This window comes from Filicampus tigris, chromosome 13 (assembly GCF_054856515.1).
Source record: "Filicampus tigris isolate MCC_2025a chromosome 13, RoL_Ftig_1.0, whole genome shotgun sequence".
Classification (NCBI taxonomy): domain Eukaryota; kingdom Metazoa; phylum Chordata; class Actinopteri; order Syngnathiformes; family Syngnathidae; genus Filicampus; species Filicampus tigris.
The window spans coordinates 23,342,579-23,370,027 of NC_141229.1; the positions used below are offsets into that span (position 1 = coordinate 23,342,579).

General features: G+C 42.5%; 1 protein-coding gene across 1 annotated transcript in view; it reads right to left on the minus strand.

Moving 5' to 3' along the window:
* ccn6 (cellular communication network factor 6) overlaps positions 1 to 27,449 on the minus strand; it is an 81,807-nt gene that overhangs the window by 45,747 nt on the left and 8,611 nt on the right. Inside the window, exon 2 of the mRNA XM_086050501.1 lies at positions 12,643 to 12,928. Coding sequence (XP_085906627.1) covers positions 12,643 to 12,928 — 286 coding nt within the window. The remainder of the gene's footprint in view (positions 1 to 12,642; positions 12,929 to 27,449) is intronic.

The window sequence follows — 27,449 nt, forward strand, 5'->3', positions numbered from 1 at the left end:
GTTTCTACAATAAATTTGAACTCTTGCCAATGTCGTTCATCAACTGAAGCTATTTTTTTAATTGTTTCTGATTTTACACTGAATTCAATGCGGATAGCCGTGCATCTAATTAATCAAGTAAAACACATGTTTCATTGTGAGGGATTTTATTCGAATATCTTGTGTTATCTTACATTTGTAATATCTTACATTTGAAAAACACTAACAAAAAAAGAATTATTTTAGAACAATATGATTGTCTGATGTTATTTAAGAGCAATTAGAGTGGAAGTGGATGTCAACACACAAATAAATACTACAATGGAAAATATTTCATTATGAAAGAAAAAACAATTTTAAGATACTCCTTTAGAAGTATGGGCACCGCCATGTTTGAATAGAATAACGCATGACGTCACAGGCTTGGTTCACTTAGCTGGGCTCAGCAGCTTCAAGGAGACAGAGTAAAACATAAATGGTAAGAGACATGGCAGTGCTCTCGCTTCAAAAGCTGCAACTTAAAATCAGTTTTCCATTTTATAATTCAACATTTTTCATTTTTCCTTCAATTGGTTTTATTTAAATTGATATCCATTTAGCTAATAATGATGACTTGATTGACTGCTTAACTTCCACTTTAAGTTGCAATTGTATGCATGCTAACCTTAAATCACAAACGCAAACTTAATATGGTAACAATTTGAAATCAAAGATTAACCTTGTACTGTTAACATTTTCAATCCAAATAGTGTATGGACTGTGAAAGACACATAGAAAGTGTCCATGATTTACCTCTTGACAAGAATTCAGAGCATCTGTGGGGGCTGCAGACATACTTTCCTCTGTGGTGAGCTTGGATGTGGACGATGTGTTATGTTGAGAAGAATCCTGAGGATTAAATTGACAAACAGCAACATGACTTTTAGGCAGTCAACACTGATTTTAAGATTGTGGTTTTCCCTTTGACAATAACAAGACTCATCACATGTTGATATGATCAGCCTTGCCTCTCCATGGCCAGTCAGTCACCATAATCTTATGTGATCTCCTCTCCAGGGTCAATATCCCGTGTTGCAATCAAACAGAGATGGGGCTTTCCTTACACATTTAAGTACGTCATTTTGGCATTTGGGTTGATGACCAATCTTCCTAGCGACCCATTCTCTGTTGCTGCATCAACACTTCAAAAAGAAAAAAACAATTATCAATATACGCTTGGAAGTTGGCAGTGTTGATTTTCCTGATTTAAGATCTCATTCAGGTTTGGACTCAAATCTAATGAGTCACTCCAATGACGAAACAAAGAATGGACTTTTAATATGCACTCATTAAACAAAGCATGGACTTAATACGCACCACCAAGTTCTTCCATCAAAGCGAAATTCAAACATCAAGGCTTTCATGTCATGGTACACCCTCTGTATCCTCTCACGTTCTTGTTTGTTGATAAGTTCACCACGATTTTCCAGCAGGAATTCTCCTCTTTCAAAAGAAGCACAAGCATAAACCCCCTGCCCTAGCAGACAAAAATAACAATAAAGTCCGGTGAAAGATGCAGTTTTTAGTCAACTGTCATTGTGAGATTTAGCTCACCTTTGAATGCGCTGGTGTATTTCACATCAAGTCCATGTTTGTCTCTTCCAGGATCAACATAAAGATTTGCTTCTTTTTTTGGATTCAAACACCTTCGCCTTGGCATTTTTTCTTTTTTGAATCAAGAGACTAAGTAAAGGTTCTAATAGTTAATTGCAAGACACAACAAAAGACAGCTACACTCAATCATCTGTTGAGTGGTATGCACGCGCAAAATGTTGGCCAAATTTCACATCAAGCTACGGCAACCCCACTCAACAGGTACCAATGCAAAAAAGCCAGCTTGTAAAAGACAGTACTCTAAAAGAGTCCGCTAATGAAAAACATCGTGGTCAATGGAGTGAAGAGGGGACCTGTGACAATGTATGATTCCTGTGCATTAAGTTATGTGTAGTACATGTGCAAAATGTCGGCCATCTTACAGCAACTCCACTAGGACAAAATATGTACAAATGAGAAAAATCCTGCTCCGAAAATACACAATACATGAAAAAGTCTGCTTGTAACATAGAAAATACATGAACAAGCTCGGTTGTACAATAAATCGATAACAGATAAATAAATACACAGATAGATACAATGATTGGATATAATTATGATGGTGAAGCAACTGTCAGCTACAGATGCAGGTGTCATGATTATCTGATTTATTCAGCTGAATGTAGGGTAGTGGTAATTTTATCAGCCATTTTTAAATTTTGTCTCAAATTTAGTCCGGTTTCTATCACGTTTGTTAGTTTTGAGCAGTTTAGTCAACCCCATCTCGTTTTTATTAAGTATAGACTTTGATTTACAAGAAGTGGAGTGCATAATACCTTTTCTAACGTTAGTATGCAAGCACCCTGATTATATAACGCTCAGATGCCTGGTTTTCCAACTTGCCAAATCCTAAAATGGATTTTTGGCAGTGCTCTATTTTCTTAAATGCTGTATATGTATTCATTCATATAGGAACCAAAAAAGGAAAGCACTTTTTACCTAGTATGTATGTACAAATGAGAAAAATCCTGTTCCTAAACTACACAATACACGAAAAAGTCTGCTTGTAACATAGAAAATACATGAACAAGCCGTCACCTTATCGTGGTGGAGGGGTTTGAGCGCCCCAATGATCCTAGGAGCTAAGTTGTCTGGGGCTTTATCCCCTGGTAGGGTCACCCATGGCAAACAGGTCCGAGGTGAGGGACCAGACTAAGTACGGCTCAAAATGACCCCTTATGAAGAAAAAAATTAATGGATCACGTTTTCCCTCGCCCGGACGCGGGTCACCGGGGCCCCCTTCTGGAGCCAGACCTGGGGGGGGGGGCTCGATGGCGAGCGCCTGGTGGCCGGGCCTGCACCCATGGGGCCCGGCCGGGCTCAGCCCGAAAAGGACACGTGGGTCCCCCTTCCCATGGGCTCACCACTGGTGGGAGGGGCCAAAGGGGTCGGGTGCCGTGTGAGCTGGGCAGCGGCAGAAGACAGGGACCTTGGCGGTCCGATCCCCGGCAACAAAAAATAGCTCTTGGGACATCGAATGTCACCTCTCTGGCAGGGAAGGAGCCTGAGCTGGTGTGTGAGGCTGAGAGGTTCCGACTAGATATAGTCGGGCTCACCTCCACGCACAGCTTGGGTTCTGGTACCAGTCCTCTCGAGAGGGGTTGGACACTCTTCCACTCCGGAGTTGCCCAGGGTGAGAGGCGCCGAGCAGGTGTGGGCATACTTATTGCCCCCCGGCTTGGCGCCTGTACATTGGGGTTTACCCCAGTGGACGAGAGGGTAGCCTCCCTCCGCCTGAGGGTGGGGGGACGGGTCCTGACTGTTGTTTGTGCTTATGCACCAAACAGCAGTGCAGAGTACCCACCCTTTTTGGAGTCCTTGGAGGGTGTGCTGGAGGGCGCTCCACCTGGGGACTCCATCGTTCTGCTGGGGGACTTCAATGCTCACGTGGGCAATGACAGTGAGACCTGGAGAGGTGTGATTGGGAGGAATGGCCCCCCCGATCTGAACCCGAGCGGTGTTCAGTTACTGGACTTCTGTGGCCATCACGGATTGTCCATAACAAACACCATGTTCAAACATAAGGGTGTCCATATGTGCACTTGGCACCAGGATACCCTAGGCCGCAGTTCGATGATCGACTTTGTAGTCGTATCATCTGACTTGCGGCCACATGTTTTGGACACTCGGGTGAAGAGAGGGGCGGAGCTGTCAACTGATCCCATCTGGTGGTGAGTTGGCTCCGATGGTGGGGGAAGATGCCGGTCCGACCTGGCAGACCCAAACGTATTGTGAGGGTTTGCTGGGAACGTCTGGCAGAATCCCTTGTCAGAAGGCGTTTCAACTCCCACCTCCGGCAGAACCTTTCCCACATCCCGGGGGAGGTGGGGGACATCGAGTCCGAGTGGACCATGTCTCGTGCCTCCATTGTTGAGGCGGCCGATCGGAGCTGTGGCCGCAAGGTGGTCGGTGCCTGTCGTGGCGGCAATCCCCGAACCCGTTGGTGGACACCAGCGGTAAGGGATGCTGTCCAGCTGAAGAAGGAGGCCTTTTTGGCCTGCGGGACCCCAGAGGCAGCTGACAGGTACCGGCTGGCCAGGCGGAATGCAGCTCTGGCGGTTGCTGAGGCAAAAACTCAGGTGTGGGAGGAGTTCGGGGAGGCCATGGAAAATGACTTCTGGACGGCTTCGAGGAAATTCTGGTCCACCATCCGACGTCTCAGGAGAGGAAAGCAGTGCACCATTAACACTGTTTATAGTGGAGATGGGGTGCTGCTGACCTCAACTCGGGACGTTGTGGGTCGGTGGGGAGAGTACTTCGAAGACCTCCTCAATTCCACCGACACGCCTTCCACTGAGGAAGCAGAGCCTGGAGACTCTGAGGTGGGCTCTCCTATCTCTGGGGTTGAAGTAACCGAGGTAGGCAAAAAGCTCCTCGGTGGCAAAGCCCCGGGGGTGGATGAGGTCCGCCCGGAGTTCATAAAAGCGTCATGGTTGACACGTCCCTACAACATCGCGTGGACATCGGGGACAGTGCCTCTGGATTGGCAGACCGGGGTGGTGGTCCCCCTTTTTAAGAAGGGGGACTGGAGGGTGTGCCCCAATTACAGAGGGATCACACTCCTCAGCCTCCCCGGCAAGGTCTATCAGGGGTGCTGGAGAGGACGGTCCGTCGGAAGGTCGAATCCCGGATTCAGGAAGAGCAATGTGGTTTTCGTCCCGGCCGTGGAACACTGGACCAGCTCTACACCCTCAGCAGGGTCCTCGAGGGTGCATGGGAGTTCGCCCAACCAGTCTACATGCGTTCGACCCTGTCCCTCGGGGAGTTCTGTGGGGGGTGCTTTGGGAGTACGGGGTACCGAGCGCCCTGATAAGGGCTGTCCGGTCCCTGTACCACCGATGTCAGAGTTTGGTCCGCATTGCCGGCAGTAAGTCGGATTCGTTTCCTGTGGGGGTTGGACTCCGCCAAGGCTGCCCTTTGTCACCGATTCTGTTCATAACTTTTATGGACAGAATTTCTAGGCGCAGCCGAGGTGTCGAGGGGGTCCGGTTTGGTGGCCTCAGTATTGCATCTATGCTTTTTGCAGATGATGTGGTACTGTTGGCTTCTTCAAGCCGCGATCTCCAACTCTCGCTGGAGCGGTTCGCAGCCGAGTGTGAAACGGTCAGAATGAAAATCAGCACCTCCAAATCTGAGACCATGGTCCTCAGTCGGAAAAGGCTGACGTGCCCTCTCCGGGTCGGGGATGGGATTCTGCCTCAAATGGAGGAGTTCAAGTATCTTGGGGTCTTGTTCACGAGTGAGGGTAAGATGGAACGGGAGATCGACAGGCGGATCGGTGCAGCGTCTGCTGTGATGCGGACCCTGTATCGGTCTGTCGTGGTGAAGAAGGAGCTCAGCCGAAAGGCGAAGCTCTCAATTTACCGGTCGATCTACGTTCCTACTCTCACCTATGGTCATGAGCTGTGGGTCATGACCGAAAGAACAAGATCTCGGATACAAGCGGCCGAAATGGGTTTCCTTCGCAGGGTGTCTGGGCTCTCCCTTAGAGATAGGGTGAGAAGTTCGGCCATCCGGGAGGATGCCTCCTGGACGCCTCCCTGGTGAGGTGTTCCGGGCATGTCCCACCGGCAGGAGACCCGCTGGAGAGACTATGTCTCCCGGCTTGCCTGGGAACGCCTTGGGATCCTTCTGGAAGAGCTGGAAGATGTTGCTGGGGAGAGGGAAGTCTGGGCTTCCCTGCAGAAGCTGCTGCCTCCGCGACCCGACTTCGGATAAGCGGGAGATCATGGATGGATGGATTTTTACCTAGTGTTGTGTGTCGGGCATAGTTAAATGACAACATTAGGGCAGACATTCGAACTAAAACCGACGTCACCTGGTGGCTCTTTTATTGGTTGCTGCTTGATTATGTCGTGCAACACACATTAAGAGGAGGAGAATCTCAGAGGAAAAAAACCCAAAAAACTCTCAGACATTGGTTTGTTGATCGCGAGAACTTGCCACCTAGCGTCATTTTGCCGTGAATTGCGGGAGAACTTGGTAGAGAGAATGGTAGTAATAAGACACCAAGAAGTCATTAATTTTCATCGGTCTTTGTTCCTAACCTAAAATGCTCAGTCTTTCCTTTATGGACGACATTTTCGTCTCATCTTCATTAGTCCACGAACATGCCGACTGATTTAGTCCCAGTCAATGTTTATTGGTTTTAGTCTCCTCTAGTCCAGTTCCAACGCCAAAAAGTGTGTTGAATAAAATATATTCATCTACTTATTGTTAACGGAACTAACACTAATGTACGGGTCAAGGAACATACAGATGAGGCCATACAAGCAGTAAAAAAATGGGCATTTAAACGTAGTGGCACGCTGTTAAAGCAGCACTGGGCAGAAAATCGACTTTAATAACATTTTTTTACAACTCTTTTAATGAAACATTGACTTACAAGTACAGTAGTTGAATGGGACTTCATGCTCTGAGGGGGTCTGTATCGTTTTTGCTGGCACAAAGCAATTTTGAGGAGGGTGGGATATACCCTGGCACACAAAAAAATACAAATGTCCTGAATTGCTTTACGGCATACTCACTTCCTCCTTTCGCTATAAGGACGGCTCAGGATTTCACGACACTACGTGCTGGCAGGCATGGGAAATGTGGTTGATTTTTGTCAAAACACTACCACTTTTGTCCACATGGCACCGCCACAATCAACAAAAACGTACGTATGATGCAGTGTTACTTTAAGTCACTCTTTGCATATTAATTAATAAATTAATAAAAAAAGTCATATTTTTATCATAAAATTAACTTGCCAAGCTGTCCTGTCTTGAAGAAATAAGTAAAAAGATCCAGCGTTGTTCGTCACTTTCCCGCCAGATCTAGTGCTTTCGCGCAAAATTAGGTGCCTCGTCTCGCCCAAAACTATGTCATGTCCCCGCCCCCTTGTTTGTGTGTAGGTGTATGTGTGTATATGAAAATGCTATAATAAAAAACGGCCAGCAGGATATCATACACACACACACAAAAACTCAGGTGAGGGGATTACGCTGACAGATCAAAAACTCATATTTATAAGCTATATAGAGATGAACTAATGAATGATTATCGTCCCAGCTGAGTAGCAGGCTCACATTTTCCTCTTTTTTAAAAAAAACAACAACATTTTTTTAGACCCTATAAAATTAAAAAACAAGTCTTGAATTTGGGTGACACTGCGTGTGTCAGTCTAAGCGCAAATGTCCACTTTTCCCAGGTGAAAAGTCCGGTCATTTGTTGGTCTATATCACATATACCAACACACACACACATACGTGCGCGCGAGTACACCATTACGACGTGCCACGCTTGGTTACATTAAAGGTCGACTGACGTCAGCACAAGACACCCAAATAGCAAAATAAAGAGCAAAACCACCTGCACTTGGCCCACATACCTCAATGAATCATGGTCCTTTAGTGGTCCACATCTGGTATCCACAATGCGAGCCACATAAGGCCCATATCACAGCCAAATCATATACCATATTTTCCGGACTATAAGTCCCGTTTTTTTTTCATGGTTTGGCCGGGGGTGCGACTTATACTCTGGAGTGATTTATGTGTGAAATTATTAACACATTATCGGTATATCATTTTACATGTTATTTTAACCCACATAAAGAAACATAAAAACAAATCCTAAAAGCTATTAAAATGCATGAAGAATTTAAACGGTTAAAATCTAATATTTTGTTAAATAAGTAATTAAAATAGTATGATAGAATGACAATTTGACTGTCTATCAATCCATCTATATAAAATAGTGTACTGTTCCTTTAAATGTGCCGTGCATCATAATTGCATCATCAGCCAGCCACAGACACACGCACGGAGCGGAGACTGGGGGAGACGAACAAAGAGATAATTATGATCGAATACAAAAATACTTTTGGAGACCTGGAAACATTCTACATGGTCGGTGATAAATAAAAGATTTGTTAAATCAATCTACGACCATTTTGGTGAGTTTAAAGTTATCTTACCGTAACTTTCTTGTAATGCTACATGTGTGGATGTTAGCTAAATGTTACCATCGTAGCTCGGTGGAAATGATGTGTACTTAGCGCACAATTTTATTAATTTGATTTATATGGACACATTTATTAGCGTTACGTGTCAGAGACAACTTGGCTTCCGAGAGGGGGTGGTGGGGGCGTTGTATAATGTAACGTAAGCATACCGTTCAGCCAGTTGTTGCCTCTATTCTATTTTTATTTTAAATTGTTCGTCATTTAAATTTTAAATGAAATGTTTGTTCTTGGTGTTGGATTTTATCAAATACATTTTCTCCCAAAATCCGACTTATACTCCAGTGCGACTTATATGATTTTTCCTCTTTATTGGGCATTTTATGGCTGGTGCGACTCCGGAGCGACGTATAGTCCGGAAAATACGGTAACCATAGCTGGCCCCACTCTGTTACCTAGGTAACTGTACGAGTATTTATTTTGAAAAGAGTAATTATTTATTTAAAATCCTTTTTTTCAAGAACACAGATCAACACATCAATATAACACCCAAGGGTAGACAAACAAAGAGGAAAATACATTTATTCAACAAAAACATTATAACGCTCTCATAAATACAAATTGTTGAGTGCTTTCCTATTTTTGGAGTGTACGATCATTTTAATACATTGTCTGGCTTCATTTTCAAATATGAAAAAAATTGGTCTTCTGTGGCTCCTCCGTTGAGGTGGTGGTGCAGTCACCTGACCTCGGTGTGGGTTCACTTCCCACTCGATATGTGAGTGTGAATGATTGTGTTGGTGCCAAAAAAAAACAAAAACGGGACCAGTACAGAAAACTTTATAAATGAATTAAAGAAGAGTGTGGTGGTAGTGTTTTGTCTTAAAAATGTGCTGAGGACAGAAGTTATTAAGTTTAAGGCTCTGTTTCAGTTTTTAAGAGAAACGGGCTTTAGAAAGAGAATTTTTGTTTTTCTGTTTGTTTTTCTCCTAGAACTGTGCAATAGTTATAATACTACTCTGACCCACATTCCAGCACAGTAGGTGGCAGTAATGCACATCAAAAGTCAGTTTCCATCCCCCAATAAAGAAAAAGAACAAGAACAAGCAAGAAGATTCCAGAATGCCGCCTGTGGACAATATCGAGACTGTTTTAGCCACAGGTACTTCTACTCAACTGGCAGGTAAACAAGCTCAGTTTGATTAGAAGTACCTGTGGCTCAAGACAAACTTTGGCAGGGTTTTTACTTTCTGGACTTTAATTTCCCATCCCTCCATAATGTCGCACCTAGTTTAAGAATCTTCAATGGTTATTTTTATTGACCATACATTGGTTATGACATGCACAAATTTCAGTTTTCTTAAGACACTGCCCATCCGTGTGTTTATTTGCATCAGTTAAAAAACAAAACAAAATGTTTCTTTATACAAAGCTGGAAACATTTGATCTGACGCCACAATATCAATTTTAGTTGAATTATTCTTTTTGGTAGTCAAATTACCTGACGATACAAAAAGTTAATTAAAACCAGGTTTCAGTGAAGGTCACTGATAGTGTAGTGGTACACACGCCTGAGTTGTGTGCGGGCAGCGTGGGATCGATTCCCGCTCAGTGACGGTGTCTGTGTGTGCCCTGCGACTGGCTGGCGACCAGTTCAGGGTGTAGTCTGCCTTCGCCAGTTGACGGCTGGGATAGGCTCCAGCAACTACCCTGCAACTACTATACTGTATAGGATAAGCGATTTGGAAGATGACATGACATGACATGAGTTTCAATGTAACCGCCTGGGCCACACATCTGGGGCCAAAGACCAGGATATCGATGCCAAATCCAAAGATGGCTACATCTGGATCCTGATAGGGATGATGGCAGGAAGGAGAGGATGAGAAGAAAAGAGGACATGCAGAGCACAACAATTTGATGGATGGATAAATGCTGTTCAAGAACATGCTACACTCCACCTTGGACTGTGTGTTCAGTGTTTTTTTTTTTTTAAATGTGCAGTTTTCCAGTTTATGTGGGGTGGTTCTCAACTTATGAAAGTAAAGGTCTGTTTCTAACACTGTAGTTGTTGAAACTATATTCGAGGGTTATTGTGGGATTGCAAAAAAAAAAAAAAAAGGGAAAAAGGCTCATAGCACCCCTTAGAATATTTATTGAAGCGTTCAGATTCACCAATGTTTACAAAAATTGGGAGCCATATGTAACGGGCCAAGACCTACAAAAACACTTGGAGCCACATCTTGAATCAAACAGGAAATTTGTAACCTTTTTAATTTCCTTTCACAAATTTCCACCTATTTAAGATGCCATATTTTATTAAACTCACCCAGGTGATTTAATTTGATGTACTTCAAACTTTGGCTGTTTCACCTACAGATATTGATAGGAAAATGTGGTGTCATTGTGACACGCTTGTTTGGCAAGTAAACAAAGATGTTTTTGAAGGCCTAAAGTGGCACAAATACTCACCAAGCTTCAAAGATGCTTTCTCTTTAAAAAATGTTGAAAAGTGTGGTGTTTCTTTGCTAGCAGTGACTGGAGGACAAGCAATTGTGTTCTCAAGCTATGTTCATGCACAGCAGGGATGGGAAAAGTACTGACATTATATACTTGAGTAAAAGTACAATTACTTGTATAACAAACTCTGGTAAAAGAACTTAGTCAACTAATTACTAGTAAAAGTAAAAAAGTATGGGAAATGTACTTCGTGAGTAAAAGTAAAATGCATTTTTACCACGTTTCCTCCTCATGTCAAATTTGAAAGGTCATCACTAAACACACCCTTTGACTGGATTGGTTTTTTGGTTCTCAAACTTCAAAATTTCTAGGTGTTCCTGAGAACAAACAAATGGAACCAAATGGGGGCGGCACGGTGGTCGACTGGTTAGCACGTCCGCCTCACAGTTCAGAGGTCGGTGTTAGGATCCCGGCTCCGGCCTCCTTGTGTGGAGTTTGCATGTTCTTTCCGCGCCTGCGATGGTTCTCTCCGGGTACTCCGGTTTCCTCCCACATTACAAAACCATGCATGGTAAGTTGATTGGACACTCTAAATTGCCCCTAGGTGTGATTGTGAGTGAGTGTGGATGTTTGTCTCTGTGTGCCCTACAATTGGCTGGCAACCAATTCAAGGTGTCCCCCGCCTACTGCCCGAAGACTGCTGGGATAGGCTCAGCACGCCCGCGACCCTTGTGAGGATAAGCGGTATAGATAATGGATGGATGGATGGATGGATGGAACCAAATGGTCTATCACACTAATACAGCATGTTATGCTAAACTAACATCATTAACCAGGGCCAAGTTTATGAAAGGGTAATCATTTAGCTTTACCTCGACATGTTTTCTCAGATTGGATCGGGAATTCTTGTAGGTGCCAAGCTCATGGACTTTAGGTTTACACAAGATGCAATGCATTCTCCAAGAATCGTTCGTCACACTCCACGTCGTTGATCGTTTTTGCATAGCATCTCGGGTCATGTCATAGCTTGAGATAGAGCCAATAACAAGCTGGGATGTAACCCTTCTTATGTTGGGCGGAGTCACGAACATTTGTCAAATTTATTTTTCAATCACCATGCATCATGTAAAACAAAATTAATGACCCTGTTTTGAAAATATATTGAGTAAACAGTACATATACTGGTGTTAAAATGTAACAGATATAGTAAAACGTTTTTGAAAAAAATAAATACTGCGTCAATTACAAAGTACTGGAAAAAACTACTCAAGTACAGAAACAAAGTATTTGTAAGTATTTTACTGTACAAAATATTTGTACTTCGTTACATCCCATCTCTGAGACACAGATATATGCAAATGCACAGCCACACATATTGTGTATGAGGGATTATTTCCCATGGGTTTGTGTCTGTTACCAGACAAAACAAAATGTTTAAAACCTACAGCAAATGTAGGAGTAGTTAAGTCAAGGTGGCCTATTTAATTTGTAAATCCCCAACTCACAAAAGAGTCTCCAAGGGCTTCACAGGCTCCCACTTAACGAAGATTGGTGACATCCCATGATTCAAACCCCAAATTAGGCAAGAAAAGAACTCAAAATCCCATTTAGGTGAAAGAGAAGAAATCTTGAGTAGAGACAGATGAGGGTCAACACATTTGTGAAAACTCATAAAATTTTGCACACATTAAACCTGGCAAAGAAAAAAAATCATATGTTGGAGATTTATTGTGCCATTTTCAAAAAATTCAGTATCCCAACATGCAAAATACCTGAAGTGGCCCGGGCTTGAGGGCCCTTCATATTTTTGAAAAATCTCACAATGCGCGATATATCGTAATATAGGAAGAGCATGGTATGATTTTTTTCCAATGATTATAGACTTCCCAGCTTCCTAAAGTAGGGCTGGCGATATGGCTTGGGAATTGTTGATTTCCTAAACTAGTTTACCGAATATTCTTCTTCTTTCAGGTTATCCTGTTAGGAGTCGCTATCATTCTTTTCCATCGAAGCCTGATTCCTGTTTCCTCCTCTGTAACACCCAATCACCCACACGTATTCCCGCACCACATCTGATTCTTCAAGTGTGCAATGTACAGTGTATTATTCATCAAAATTCTACTCACAAGCACATACTCCAATTTCGAATCTTGGTTTGTCGGCTGAGAAGTCACAATACATTCCTTTGTGCCGATCACAGATGTCCCGCTCGTTGCATGGCTCTCCAATTTGCTTCGCACAACTCTTGCAGCAGCCGCAACCATCCAGCACAGAACTCACTCCTGGTGTACACTGAGATATTTGCCCACATCTACAAGGCCATTGACAGAACTGCTGCCTTTTAGCCAGAATGTTGCCATTTCCATGACGATGAACCAGATGCTGCCCATTGACCAGAACCCTGCTAAGAAACTAAATAAAAGGACAAAATAAATGACAAAATAAATGACAATTATTACAGAGTGTGTGTGTATATATATATATATTAGGGCTGCACGATATTGGGAAAAAATGACATTGCGCATTGCGATTTTTGGGGTATTGAAAATAGAAGAATTTTCACCACATGACTTGAATAGATTTGTTTGGGAATAATTTGGTTAATTCACCAAGACATCATTGTATTCTTATAATATCGTTTAATCCAGACTAAGGATTGCTGTAAAAAAAAAGGATTACGGAGGCCATGTCTCTGTAACATAATAGATTATTTAACATTGTATTTCACACTTCAATGTAAACGGCAGCAAAATATTACACCTATTTTAAACAAAAAAATAAATAAAAGAGCGGGTGCACTAGTCCCTTAAGTCATTTTAAAAAATAGAAGAAAATAAAAAACCTCTAAAGCAGAAGCAGCGTTATAACCATCTTTAAACTAAACTATAAAATATGAAAAAAATAAAAAGTAAGTGTACTAGCGCCTGAGTTGTTTACAAAAATATAACATTAAGATAAAAAGACATTTGTGAAACTGCAGCAAAGTTGTAAATTAAATTAAATTAAATTAAACAAATTAGAACAAAAATATTAAAAATGAAAGTGCAGGTGCATTAGTCCCCTGAGTTATATAACAATACCTAAAACGTATTGCATCCACGATTTTTCGGTGCTGTTTGGACTTCTAATCATAAGGAGATATGTTGACAAAGGGGACTGTAATTGTTTTTTGAGTAGATGAAGTTTCACCTCGGGTCCCACTTCTTAGTTTGAACTGGTCATACAGGGCCTTGTGATGGCGATTGCAGCAACAACGGTGAGACACTGTTGGCAAAGGATGTTTTTTTGTTCTGAATCTTCCTTTTTATAGCCAAAATACTTTTCGGATGTTGACTTTCTTTTGGGGACTAAATCCACTGCCGCTTCTGCTGTCGTCCCCTCCTCCTCCTCCATGTCGTCTCAGAGCAGATACATTTGGACAGCAGCGGCTGTGAGAGTGGAGGGGGAGGGGCCGGTGACTGATTGGCAGGAGGGAGGTGGTGAGTGAGACAGACTGTAAAGGCCCTGATACGTCGGAGGTCGTTAAGCGTCGTGGAGTCTTTACAGCGCAGTCTGATTGGTGTAGTGGCCACTGTAGTAGTGTCGTAACCCGTCTGTAAGCATCTTGGGGGCGTTTACATATGTTGAATCGGCGTCACCAGTCGTGACATTTGGTCACTCTGATTGGCTGTTAGCTAGCAAATCAGCGCGCGGAGCACGAACGAGAAGTGAAAAAGACGGAAAAAACAATGAGCGCACCTCCGCTGCCTTAATCTTCTTACAAGTACATGAGCGCGAGGGTTGACAATCTAAGTATTTCACAATACCGTGTCAAGAACGTGATGGTTTACTTCGTGTGGGAGTTTATCGTGAGCGAAGAATAGAGCTGAATGCATTGTTTACATTTTTATAATCCGTCGCCGGCCAACAGCTTTCCGGTTTGAGTTTTCTAACAATGAGAAATGGTGACTACCGCCGCCGATGGTATGGAAGGGTATTACATCTCATGCATGCGATTGAGAAGGTGCGATACAGAAGGTACTTTAGCGTCGCTGTCTGTCGTTGCGGTGTATTCCTTCTGCGTGACGTGCCGACAGCCGGCCGGACGGCACATTGGGTAAGCGTCTGTCACTGTTGGCCAGCGTCTTTTTGGTGTATCAGGGCCTTAAGAGCACGGAGTAGCTTGCTGCTTTTATGAAGCAAAACAAAAGTTTGCATGTTCTAAGAAAACAAAAGTTAAAACATCGCACGTCCTACGATGTGCAAACTTCGATGGCACAGATTTACTTCCAGTAGAGCGATGAAATGATTTTTTTTTTGTTTTTGTTTTTTGGAGTATGGTTGCAAAGCTGAAACTTAAAGGATTTTCCCGCATGCGCACATCGCGATGTTCAAACGACATATCGTGCAGGCCTAATATATATATATATATATATATATATATATATATATATATATATATATATATATATATATATATATATATATATATATATATACACAATACAATACAATTTTATTTATATAGCACATTTCATAACAGCTAGAGCTGTAACAAAGCACTTTATATATATATATATATATATATATATATATATATATGTATACTCGTCGACTACTTCATTCGTCGTGATTAGTCGACTAATCTTGGCAGCCCTAACATACATATATATATATATGTATGTTATATATGTATGTATATATATGTATATATGTATGTATATATGTATGTATATATATATGTATATATGTATGTATATATATATATATGTATATATATCTGTTATATATACATATATATCTGTTATATATGTTAGAGCTGTCAAACGATTAAACATTTTAATCGAATTAATCACATTTTAAAAAACAATCCACATTTTTCTGTAAATTGTTGTTGGAATGGAAAGATAAAACACACAAGACGGATTCATACATTTAACATACTGTTCATATGCAATGTATTTTTTGATTATATCAACAAATCCTCATGAGGTGACATTTAAAAATTACTAACATTCTTTCTGTAGTTTATTCACTACAAAAACAAAAACGCAAAAGATCCTCAGACCAGTGACAGAAATATTTCAAATGTGTGCAAATAAAGTGTGTGTGTGGGTGTGTGTGTGGGGGGGTGGGGGTGTGGGGGTGTGGGGGTGTGCGTGTCTGTGCGGGGGTGTGAGTGGGTGTGCGTGGGTGTGCGTGGGTGTGCGTGGGTGTGTAATGTACACATTTATATGTGGCCATTGTAATATTGTTAGAGTGTATGTTTTCCAAGTAGTCGCTGAAGTGCACACGAATGTGATTGGCTCATTATGTTATGCTATGCTGTTGTGCTATGCTGTAGGTGGTATCAGCACGTTGTGTGTTCCTTCTTTAAACTGACTTTATTAACACAAAACAAGACAGCCCTCTTCTCTACTCATCCTCAGTCGCTGAGGCAAACCAATTTATTCACATTTCTGAGATTTAAAGCTGCCCTCTTTTTTCGAAATGCTTCTTTATATTCTTAGAGTTTATGTTTTGGTCCCTGAAGTGCACACGAATGTGATTGGCTCATAGTGCTATGATGTCGTTGGCATCAGCAAGTTGTGTGTTCCTCCTTTAAACTGACTTCATCTTCACAAAAGACAGCCCTCTTCTCTACTCATCCTCAGTCGCTGAGGGAAACCAATTTATTTACATTTCTGAGATGTAAAGCTGCCCTCTTCTTTCGAAATGCTTCTTACACTCCCGCGGGTGACACATGTCGCTGCTGCTCACTGTTCACTTCTGAGTGGGATTATGCATCGGTGGTCATTCTGCGCATGCGTTAAATGTGTCAAATATTTTGACGTGATCAATTACAAAATTTCATTATCGCCCATTAACACGGTAAATCTGACAGTGACTTTGGCGATGGGCATGGCCATGACGAGGCGCAAAGTCTGATAATATAAGGTACTGTAACTTGACTGAGATGTTACTATCTTCTCGAAAAAGTTTCATATTTGATGATAGCCAAGGCCTGAAGACATCTACGAACTTCTTTTTTCATCGTAGTGGTAGCGCCACCTAATGGCTGAAGGAAAAACATTAACCACGTTAACCAGATCTCTTCCTCATAATTGCTCGGAAGACTATTTAAGCCTTCTTGATGTTAAAACCCGTTTGTGATTGTTCGCAAAAAGCTGTTGCCATGGTAATGCCCAGTTTTGCCAATAAAACAATGCTGATTTTGAAAACATGCGTGAAAACTCATGCAACGTTGCACACATATCAGGCCTGGTAAATTCATCAATTATTAATTATTTAGCTGTGCAATCTTTTAAAGATGCCTCGCTAGCGCCCTCTAGAAAGTTTTAAAAAAGTGGCCCCGGCTGTACGTTTCACCTACATCTCTGAATATTTGGAAATATATGTAAGAGGCCAAGACCTACAAAAAAGCCTCTTGGTGCCATTTGCTAAACCTAACCTAGGAAGTCTGCCATTTTGAATTAACTCTAAAGTTTGGCGTCACCTAGGGGTGGGCGATATTACGATATTAGATCGTTAAGCGGTTTAACGTGTTCACGATCTCATATAGCCGAAAGATCGTTTAATCGTCTACATGGTACATTCTAAACAGTTTAGCTCTATGGCTGCGCAAAGCCTCTGACGCCTATACCCGACCAACCAATCACAGCACGCACAGTGCACCGTATGTGACACTCCCCGCCCCCCTGTTAGTATAGCGGGGAGCTATAGCGGAAAGTCACCAAGAAGCAGAGTTGGTCCCGAAAAGAAACTCCACATCTACAGTGTCGATTTGGTTTGGCTTATCCTCAGAGTAGAAAGCGCAAACCAGTTGTTTGCAAAGTTTGCAGGGACTCGGATCGGACATCAGCGCCGACAGCCAAAGCAAACGGAGATCAGACCATTGGTAGCCAGAGGCAGCCGCTAGCTCCAAGCTAACGCAACCCACGGTAACACAGCCATTTAACAAGAGCACTCCATATGAAAAAACAAGCAAGTAGTGTAAAGAAGTAAATGAGGCAGTGACTTATTACCTTGCTGAAGACGTGATTCCCATTAAAACAGTGGAAAACGAGGGCTTTAAAAGACTCTTCAAAGTACTAGACCTGCGTTACGAGCTGTGTTTTTATGTTTACATTATGTTACCTTTTATGTTTACATTAACTGCACATTTTGATAAAAATTGTCACCATTCATATTAAAACCTGTTCAGAAAGCTTAACCTGACTTAAAATGTCATTTTTTTCTTTTAGGGTTTTATACAAATTTAAATGTTTTATGTTTAACATGAGGAAAATGGTCAGAAATGTGCAAATTAGTCTTAAAAAACGATGTAAAAAAAAAAAAAATCATGATAAAATGGTGATCGTGAGTTTATTTTTAAAAAATCGTGATCCGATATTTTTGCCAGATCACCCACCCCTAGCGTCACCTGAACTACAAAAGCTGCTGTAACCTTTTCCACATGATCATTTCTTCTCAAGATTTCTCACATGTGATGACAGTCACAGCCTGAAAACATCTACGAACTTTTACCGTACTGGTACCGCCACCTACTGGCTAAACGAAATGTGTTTTTACTGCCAGCGGTTAACCAGATACACACCATATTTACTCTGAAGAGTGTTTTAGCTTACATGATAATGCATCACTAAGTTTGTGAGTTTTCGGAGTTGTTACCATGGCAACACTCTATTCGCCAAGAAAACACCACTACTTTTGGGGGTCTAAACACACGAAATCTCACAAAACTTTGCACATGCATCAGGCCTGGCTAAATCATAAATATTTTATTTCATTTTATTGTGCAATTTGTAAAAAATGGCTCACTAGAACCCCCTACATTTCTTTTTAAAAAACAGCATCACTATATATTAGGTTGTCGAGCATTTTGTTTTAAAAATGGCTTAGCAACCACCCCTACAACATTTTAGCGAAGTAGCCCTTGTTATAATTTTTGCCAACATCTAGCAAAAGTTGGAGGCACATATAACAAGACCAACAAAAAGTCTCTGAAGCCCTACACTGAACTGAAAAGGAAGTCAGCCATTGTGAATTTTCTTTCACATTTTGCCTAATGTTCAGCCTTTTGCATTGGTCATATTTGATAAAAATTACTTTGAATCTGATGTCCTTCATTTTCGAAAAAATTCAATTTCAATGTCTGAGCCTCCCCACGTTCCAGTACCCCAAATTTGCCGGGGCTGCAAGGGCCCTTTATAGCTGCTTGCAGCTCTAGTTAGGGCCCGAGCAGCGATCGCTGCGAGGTCCCTATTGTTTCTGTAGAATTTATTAGGGCCCAAGCAGTGACCGCTGCGAGGACCCTATTGTTTTTGTAGAAATTATTATTTTTTTCTATTTTCTCCGCGTTCGACCGCATTTTTGACCCCCTAAACATGCACGAAAAACTCACCAAACTTTGCAGTTTCATCGGGCCTGGCAAAAAATTTGATATTTTAAAGTCGCCCTAAACGACACAAACGAAATGGCTCTGTACCGCCACCTAGAGTGGCAAAATAAAAAAACAATCCCAGCCCGTTTGACCTAGGCCTACAAAAATTGACAGGCACGTGTAGCACCCTGAGACGTACAAAAAAGTCCATTGCATCCATAGTCTAAAATGTACAGGAGCTATGAATTTTTTAATGTCCAATTTTTTACCATTTTTGCATATTTACAGGGTGCATACTTTTGCACCCATGTCCCGGAGGATTCATCCGATTGACTTAAAACTTCGGATATATCATCTTAAGACCTGGGGCAACAAATGGGAAACATTTGTCGAGTTTTCGATCAACTATATGATTGGGGCGGGGCATCAAATTTGTGTAAATTTGTGTCCATTTTTTCATTCACCATACAGGAGAAAAACCACTCCCCTGCACATGCTCCAAAAAAATCCCCAAACTTCACCTGTACGTTAAGAGTCACGACCTGAAGACAACTATATGATAATATTCCACTATACATACAGCGCCATCTAGTGGCAACAAAAAAATTTTTTTTTTACATTTCTAATCACTGCACGGAGCCCGGTGAACATATCTGACTGAAAATTTGCCAGAAAAGCCTCAAGACGTTGATCTTGCTCTATACCGAATATTGTGACTTTTCGACAAGGGCGTGTACTTGATGGTGCCACAAAGTCTGATTATTCAACATGACAATAAATGCAGTTTTAACTTGACTCAGATCATTCAATCTTCTCTAAATTGTTCATATCTACCAAATTATTTTTCATCGTAGTGGTAGCCCCACCTAGTGGCTGAAGAAAATACATGTTTTTTTCTTTGATAGGTCCACCTCATCTTTGCTCGGAATACAGTTGAGGACTTCCTAATATTAAAATACGAAATTTGTGAAAAGCTGTTGCCATGGCAACACGTAGTTCGCCAAAAAACAACGCTCATTTTGAAGGTCTGGACATGCACGAAATCTCACGATATCTTGCACATACATCAGTCCTGGCAAAATCATGATTTTTTTTTTTCTTTTTTTGTGCAGTTTGTAAAAAATAGCTCGCTAGCGCCCCCTAGAAGTATTTAAGAATTCAGCCCTGGTTGTACGTTTCTTCGAGATCTACAAAAAAGTGGTGGTATATGTAACAGTTCAAATCCTACAAAAAAGTCTCTTGGAGCCATATGCTAAACCAAACAGGAAGTCCGCCATTTTGAATTAAGTTTATAGTATGAATTTGCACTGATTACAATAGCTGCTGGAACTTGACCTACATAATAATTTCTACTACTGACAACTACTGACATGTGATAAAAGTCGAAGCCTGAAGACAACTCCGAACTTATTTTTCATCGTAGTGGTAGCGCCACCTACTGGCTAAATGAAGTACATGTTTTATTCTTTGATATTTTTCTCCTCGCAGTTTAACCAGGTAGACTTCAGAATTGCTCAGAAGAATGTGTAGACCTTCCTGATGATAAGATACGAAGTTTGTGCTTTTCGTGAAAAACTATCGCATGGCAATGGGCAGTTCGACAATTAAACAAAGCTGGTTTTGATGGTCTGAACAGGCACGAAATCTTGGCCCATTTTTGCACATTTACAGGGGGCATACTTGTGCACCCTTGTCCCAGAGGATTCATCTGATTGACTTCAAACTTTGGATATAGCATCTCAAGACCAGGGGCAACAACTGGGGGAAAAAATGTGCGTTTTCAATAAACTTTATGACGGGGGTGGGGTATGTATGTTTCACCTAGCTCTATGAATATTTGGTGGTATATGTAACAGTTCAAGGCCTACAAAAAGTCTCTTGGAGCCATGTGCTAAACCAAACAGTAAGTCCACCATTTAAAAAAATTTTTAAAGTATGAATTCGCTTTGATTACAATAGCTGCTGGAACTTGACCCAGTAGTGTATTTTGGTGTGTATTGAATCAAGTCGTTATGTATGACGTTATCACGTAATGTGTGTGCGTTGTGCAATGTAAAATGTTGGCTTTCCAGTTATACTGCTCTGCTCCGTAGCTGATTAAAAAGGTATCGTTCTCTACATGTGTCATCATTTCTACCTGCCTGAAACAATGGTAGGAGATATAACAAAAGTGGCGACGAGGACGTCTGAACCCACGGCTGTGTCTTTCCTGAGTTTCTGCAGGTCGCGGAGCTCTGAGTCCAGGTGATAGACTGTGCCATTCCCCGGGGACCGCGCCGTTTCGCAGGGAGGACTTTGCAAAAGTTTGTATGGTGTGCGGGGGACTTTGCAAGGTGCGCGAAGGGGACGAGAGCGACGTAAAGGTAAAGGGGGATTTGAAGCCACAGTGAGACAGTTTGGAAGAAAACTGTGAAATAAGTGGCAAGCTGTTTAACCAGGCACAATATGGCGGGAGTTATCTGCTCGGTCGGGCCCTTCGATGAGGACGTGGAGAAGTGGAGCTCATACACGGAACATTTTGGCTATTTTGTTCAAGCTAATGGTATTGAAGTTGAAAGGAAAATACCTATGTTTTTGAGTGTGGTAGGGCCAAAGACATTTCCCTTGCTGGTACAACCAGCAACACCAGGCAGTAAAACGTATAAGGAAATAGTGGGTGTTCTCACTGGACAGTTTTCACCCAAGCCGCTTGTCATTGCTGAGAGATTTAGATTTCACAAGCGCAATCAAGAAGAGGGGGAGTCCGTAACCGTGTTCGTGGCAGCCTTGAGAAAGCTAGCTGAACATTGCGAGTTCAAAGACGTGCTAAATGACGCACTAAGGGACAGACTAGTGTGTGGATTAAGAAATGAAGCAGCACAGAAAAAGTTGGTAAATGAAAGCGACCTGACCCTGGAAAAGGCTATCAACATCAGTGTTACAATGGAAATGGCATCCAAAGAGGCTCGACGACTAAATGCTGCAGGAAAAGTGCACAAAATTGAAAACAGTCAGAGCATTTCTCAAGGACTTTGTTTTAGGTGTGGTAAAACAGGTCATCTTGCATCCACCTGCTGGTGTAAAGAAATGGACTGTCGTCATTGTGGCAAGAAAGGACATGTGAAACGAGCATGAATAAGACAATTCCAGAAAAGAATAAGAAAAAGGACAAAAGAGACAATGACAAATTTAGAAAGAAAAGACAAGTACACTGTGTAGAATGACAAAAGCTCGTCCTCTGAAGAAATGAACGTGAACACAGTATGTATAGTGAATGCGGATAAAAGCTCAGATTGCTCTTGGGCTAAAACTAACTTGGAAGGGCATCCAGTAAAAATGTAGATAGACACAGGGTCTAAAGCAGCCCTTGTGTCATATCAGGTCAACAAGAGGTGCATGAAACATCTTCCTTTACGCCCTTCTGACACTGTTTTCAAGGCATATACAGGACATAAGGTGCGCATTAAAGGAATGACTGATGTAACTGTTGAGTGTAACAGTCAAACTGCTAAACTACCAATGTATGTTACAAGAGGGAACTTTGCATCAATCATGGGGCGCGTGTGGCTGAAAGCACTACGTCTTGATTGGCAAGGGGTCAGACAGTTGTCAAATGAGAATTTACAACTGCAAACCATACTGGACAAGAATGATGAGGTTTTTCGACCAGAGTTAGGTAGCATGAAAAATATCACTGTGAAACTGCACATAAAGCATGGAAGCAAACCAGTGTTCATGAAGGCTAGAACAGTGCCTTACGCCATTCGTGACAAAGTCGAGGCAGATCTGGAAGCATTGGTTCAAAGTGGAGTTTTGGAACCGGTTACAACAAGGGAATGGGTAACTCCCATTGTGCCAGTACCCAAAAAGAATGGAGGAATACGTACCTGTGGTGATTTCAAAGTGACTGTAAATGTGTTGAGTGCAGAGCAATATCCACTCCCATTGATTAATGATTTGTTTGCAGGACTAAGTGGTGGACAAAATCAGGCGTACCTGCAAATGCATATGGATAAAGAGTCACGTGAAATGCTAAACATAAATACTCACAAAGGATTATTTGGATATTGCAGATTACCGTTCGGTATCACATCAGCTCCGGCACTATTTCAGCGTGCCATGGATCAAATTCTCACTGGATTATGTGGTGTACAGTGCTATTTAGATGACATACTGTGCACAGGAGCAACCGATGACGAACATCTTCAAAATTTGCATGCGACACTGCAAAGATTAAGTGACTGTCGACTCATAGTTTACAAGGAAAAATGTGAATTTCTGAAATCATCTGTGGAGTATTTAGGTCACGTTATAGATTATAGATATAGGCCACAGATGGCCTACATACGTCACCTTCAAAGATCACAGCCATTGTGGACGCACCTGAACTACTATGGAAGGTTCATACCTAACCTAGCGTCAATGCCATAGCCGCTACATGAACTGTTGTGTCAAACAAAAAATGGAAATGGACCAGTGATTGTCAAAAAGAATTTCAGAGTGCTAAAAATGCATTGACCACATCTGAGGTTCTTAACACATTTCAATCCTTCATTAGCAATCCAACTGGCATGCAAGGCGTCACCCTATGGAGTGGGTGTTGTCATCTGTCACGTGTTTCCGAATGGTGTGGACAGACCAATTGCGTTTGCATCCAGGACACTGAACAAGGCAGAATCTAATTATGCTCAACTGGAACGAGAAGCACTGAGCATTGTTTTTGGTGTTAGAAAATGTCACCAATATTTGTATAGAAGGAAGTTTACACTGCTCACAGATCATCGACCTCTGACGACGATCTTGGGACCGCACACAGGAATACCATCTCTTGCAGCTTCGTGTCTTCAGGGATGGGCTTTACTGTTGTCGACACACTCCTACGACATCAAGTATCGCAAGTCAGACTCTCATTGCAATGCAGATGGACTTTCAAGGTTACCACTCCGTCACAAAACATGAATCAACCGCAGTGGATTGGCAGTCATCTACTTCAGGAGCGTTGAAGGAGCGGCAATAACGGCATCCCAAGTGAGGAAGGCTACACGGACTGACCCTGACTTTAATGGACATGGTGATGAATGGATGTTCAGTAGGCAATGACTAGCCTGAAGCCTTACCTTGATGGGAGGTGGGAACTTACTGTTCAGTCCGGGTGTCTGCTATGGGGAAGGAGGATCATCATTCCACAGTCACTGCGTACTAAAATGTTAGAGCAGCTTCATGCAGGACACAGTGGAATAGTGAAAATGAAAGAGATGGCAAGAAGTTACTTTTGGTAGCCAGGGCTGAACAAATAAGTCAGAAATATTGGCATGAGTTGTTCATCCTGTCAGAACATAACAATCCTCCAGCAGCACCACTTCATCAATGGGATTTTCCTCAGGACCCTTGGTATCGCATTCATATTGATTTGATTGTCGATTTGAAGACAAAAATGTTTCTGGTCGCTTTTGATGCGCACAGTAAGTGGCCAGAGGTGGCTATATGAAATTCACGACTTCTGAGAAGACAGTTAAGGAACTTGGAGAAATCTTTAGTACATTTGGTGCTCCTGTCCAACTTGTTTCAGATAATGGCCCTAAACTTGTGTCAAAAGAAATGTCACATTTTCTGCAAGCCAATGGAGTACAACATATCCAGTCAGCTCCATACCACCCTGCAACAAATGGGTTAGCAGAGAGGTTTGTGCAAACATTGAAATACGCCCTTAAAACATCACAAGGACAAGGAACTCTCCATCAGAGACTACATGAGTTTCTTCTCAAATACCAAACTTCCCCACATTCAACTACAAAGGCATCACCAGCTAGCATTATGCTCAACAGAGAACTACGGACGAACTTGGACCTTCTTAAACCTCCAGCGGTGAAAGACATTGTTAGGGCAATTCAAAAGAAACACATACTGCAACGGGACATTCATGCAAAAGAGTTTTCACACCAGGAGACATAGTGCTCGCTAGGAATTAACAAGGCAAAACAAAGTGGATTGTTGCTACTGCGCGTCTCCAACCACTCCTGAATTGCCTGTGACCATCGAATGTGACCAAAAAATTAAAAAATGTTTGCCTGAAACCTATAATGTGTCTTTACCAATGGAAAATTCAGTCAGTCCTACTGTTGTTCATGGTTCAGATAAATCTGTGGAAGACAATGCCCAGAACCTAGTCCAATAGTTGCCAAGATTGACGTAGCTCTTGAACGTCGCTATCCTACTCGGGAATGAAAAGCACCTGTTCGTTTGAATTTGTAAATCAGAGATGTGTTGAAGGATAGTTCTGAGTTGTGACTGCTGTTCTAAGCAGTTAAAAAAAAGGTATATTTTGAGTTATTGGGTATGCAGGGATATTGTAACTGGACATGTGGTAATGTTAGATTGGGTAAGATTTGGAAGTAAAAAAAAAAAAAAAGGCAGGTGAGCAGATATAGTGTATTTTGGTGTGTATTGAATCTTGTAGTTACGTGTGATGTCATCATGCAATGTGTGTGTGTTCTGCAGTGTAAAATGTGAGCTGTCCAGTTATACTGCTCTGCTCTGTAGCTGATTAAAAAGGTATCGTTCTCGACCTGCCTGAAACAACGGTAGGAGATTATCACCTTTGATAATAGACTACACCTGAAGACATTGACGAACTTCTTTTTCATTGTAGTGGTAGCGCCACCTACTGGCTAAAGGTGTACGTGTTTTATTCTTTGATCCAAATCATCAGGCCAGGCAACAGCTTCAATGTTTTATAAGACTATTGTGCTTTTTACTTTTTCAAAAATGGCTTCACAACTGCCCCTCAGCAGTTTAGCGAGGCAGCCCTTGTTGTATGTGTCACAAAGACATTGCAAAAGTTGGTGGCACATGTAACAGCCCAAGACCGACAAAAAGTCTCTGAAGCCCGACACTAAACTGAAAAGGAAATCGGGCATTTTACATTTTCTTTCACATTTTGCCTCATGATCGGCCTTTTATAAAGGTCAAATTTGATCAAAATTGCTTTTGATCCCGGTGCCAAAGACCCCCCACCCAAAGGAGCTCAACAGCTTCAGACCAGTGGCGCTGACGTCTCACCTGATGAAGACCCTGGAGAGACTGGTCCTTGTCCACCTGCGCCCCCTGGTGAGCTCCTCAATGGACCCACTCCAGTTCGCATATCAGCCTGGCATCAGTGTGGATGATGCCATCATCTACCTCCTCCACACTTCACTCTCCCACCTGGAGAAGGCGGGGAGCACTGTGAGGATCATGTTCTTTGATTTCTCCAGTGCTTTCAACACCATCCAGCCCACCCTACTGGGAGACAAGCAGGAGCGGGCTGGGGTGGCCCACCACCTCACCGCATGGATCCAGGACTACCTCACAAACCGGCCACAGTATGTGAGGACACAGGACTGTGTGTCTGACGTGCTCCTCTGTAGCACGGGGGCCCCACAGGGAACTGTCTTGGCTCCCTTCTTGTTCACCCTCTACACCTCGGACTTCAACTACAACACCCCTACCTGTCACCTGCAGAAGTTCTCTGACGACTCTGCGATTGTCGGCCTCATCACAGGTGGAGATGATCGAGAGTACAGAGAACTTACTCAGGGTTTTGTGGACAGGTGCCAGCAGAACCGCCTCCTGATCAATGCAGGGAAATCCAAAGAAATGGTAGTGGATTTCGGTAGGCGCCAGCACTCTTCACCTGCACCAGTGAATATCCGGGGAACAGATGTTGAGAGAGTCTCAACTTACCAGTACCTGGGTGTTCATCTGAACAATAAACTGGACTGGAGCGACAACACAGACGCCCTCTATAGGAAGAGTCAGAGCAGACTCTTCCTACTCAGGAGACTGAGGTCTTTTGGGGTTCAGGGTACACTCCTCAGGAACTTTTATGACTCGGTGGTTGCATCGGTCATCTTCCAGGGAGTGGTCACCTGGGCAGGCGGCGTCTCGGCCCGTGACAAGAAGCGGCTGGACAAACTGGTCAGGAGGGCCGGCTCTGTCCTGGGCTGCTCTCTGGACTCTGTGGACTCGGTGGGGGACAGGAGGATGTTGGCCAAGCTGTCATCAATGCTGGACAACCCGGACCACCCCCTCCAGGCAGTCCACAGCTCCTTCAGTGACAGACTGTTACACCCTCGCTGTGCAAAGGAGAGATTGCGCCGTTCCTTCTTGCCTGCTGCTGTCAGATCTTTAACAAGAACATTGTGTAGTCTCTACAAACTGGCGGACATTAGTGCAATTGTGCAGTCCTGCACCTGAGCTCATATCGTGCAATACCCAATATTCCCCACTACTGTTAGTCTAGTTTTATTTTTATCCAATGCTGTTCCTTACATTTCACTACAGCACTGCAGCACTGTCACTTACTTAGAGTATTTTTCCTCTGTACTATGTACAGGCCAAAATGAATGTCCCCCATACTTTTTATGTAGATGTATGTAGGTGTACACATGTTACTGCGTATATTTACATAGGTTTGATCCTGAATGTTTGCCGTCAATGTTATACATTAATGGCTACATTATGCCGCCGTCCCTGTGTGACCTATATCTTTGCTGCTGTAACACTGAAAATTTCCCCACTGTGGGATCAATAAAGGCATTCTTATCTTATCTC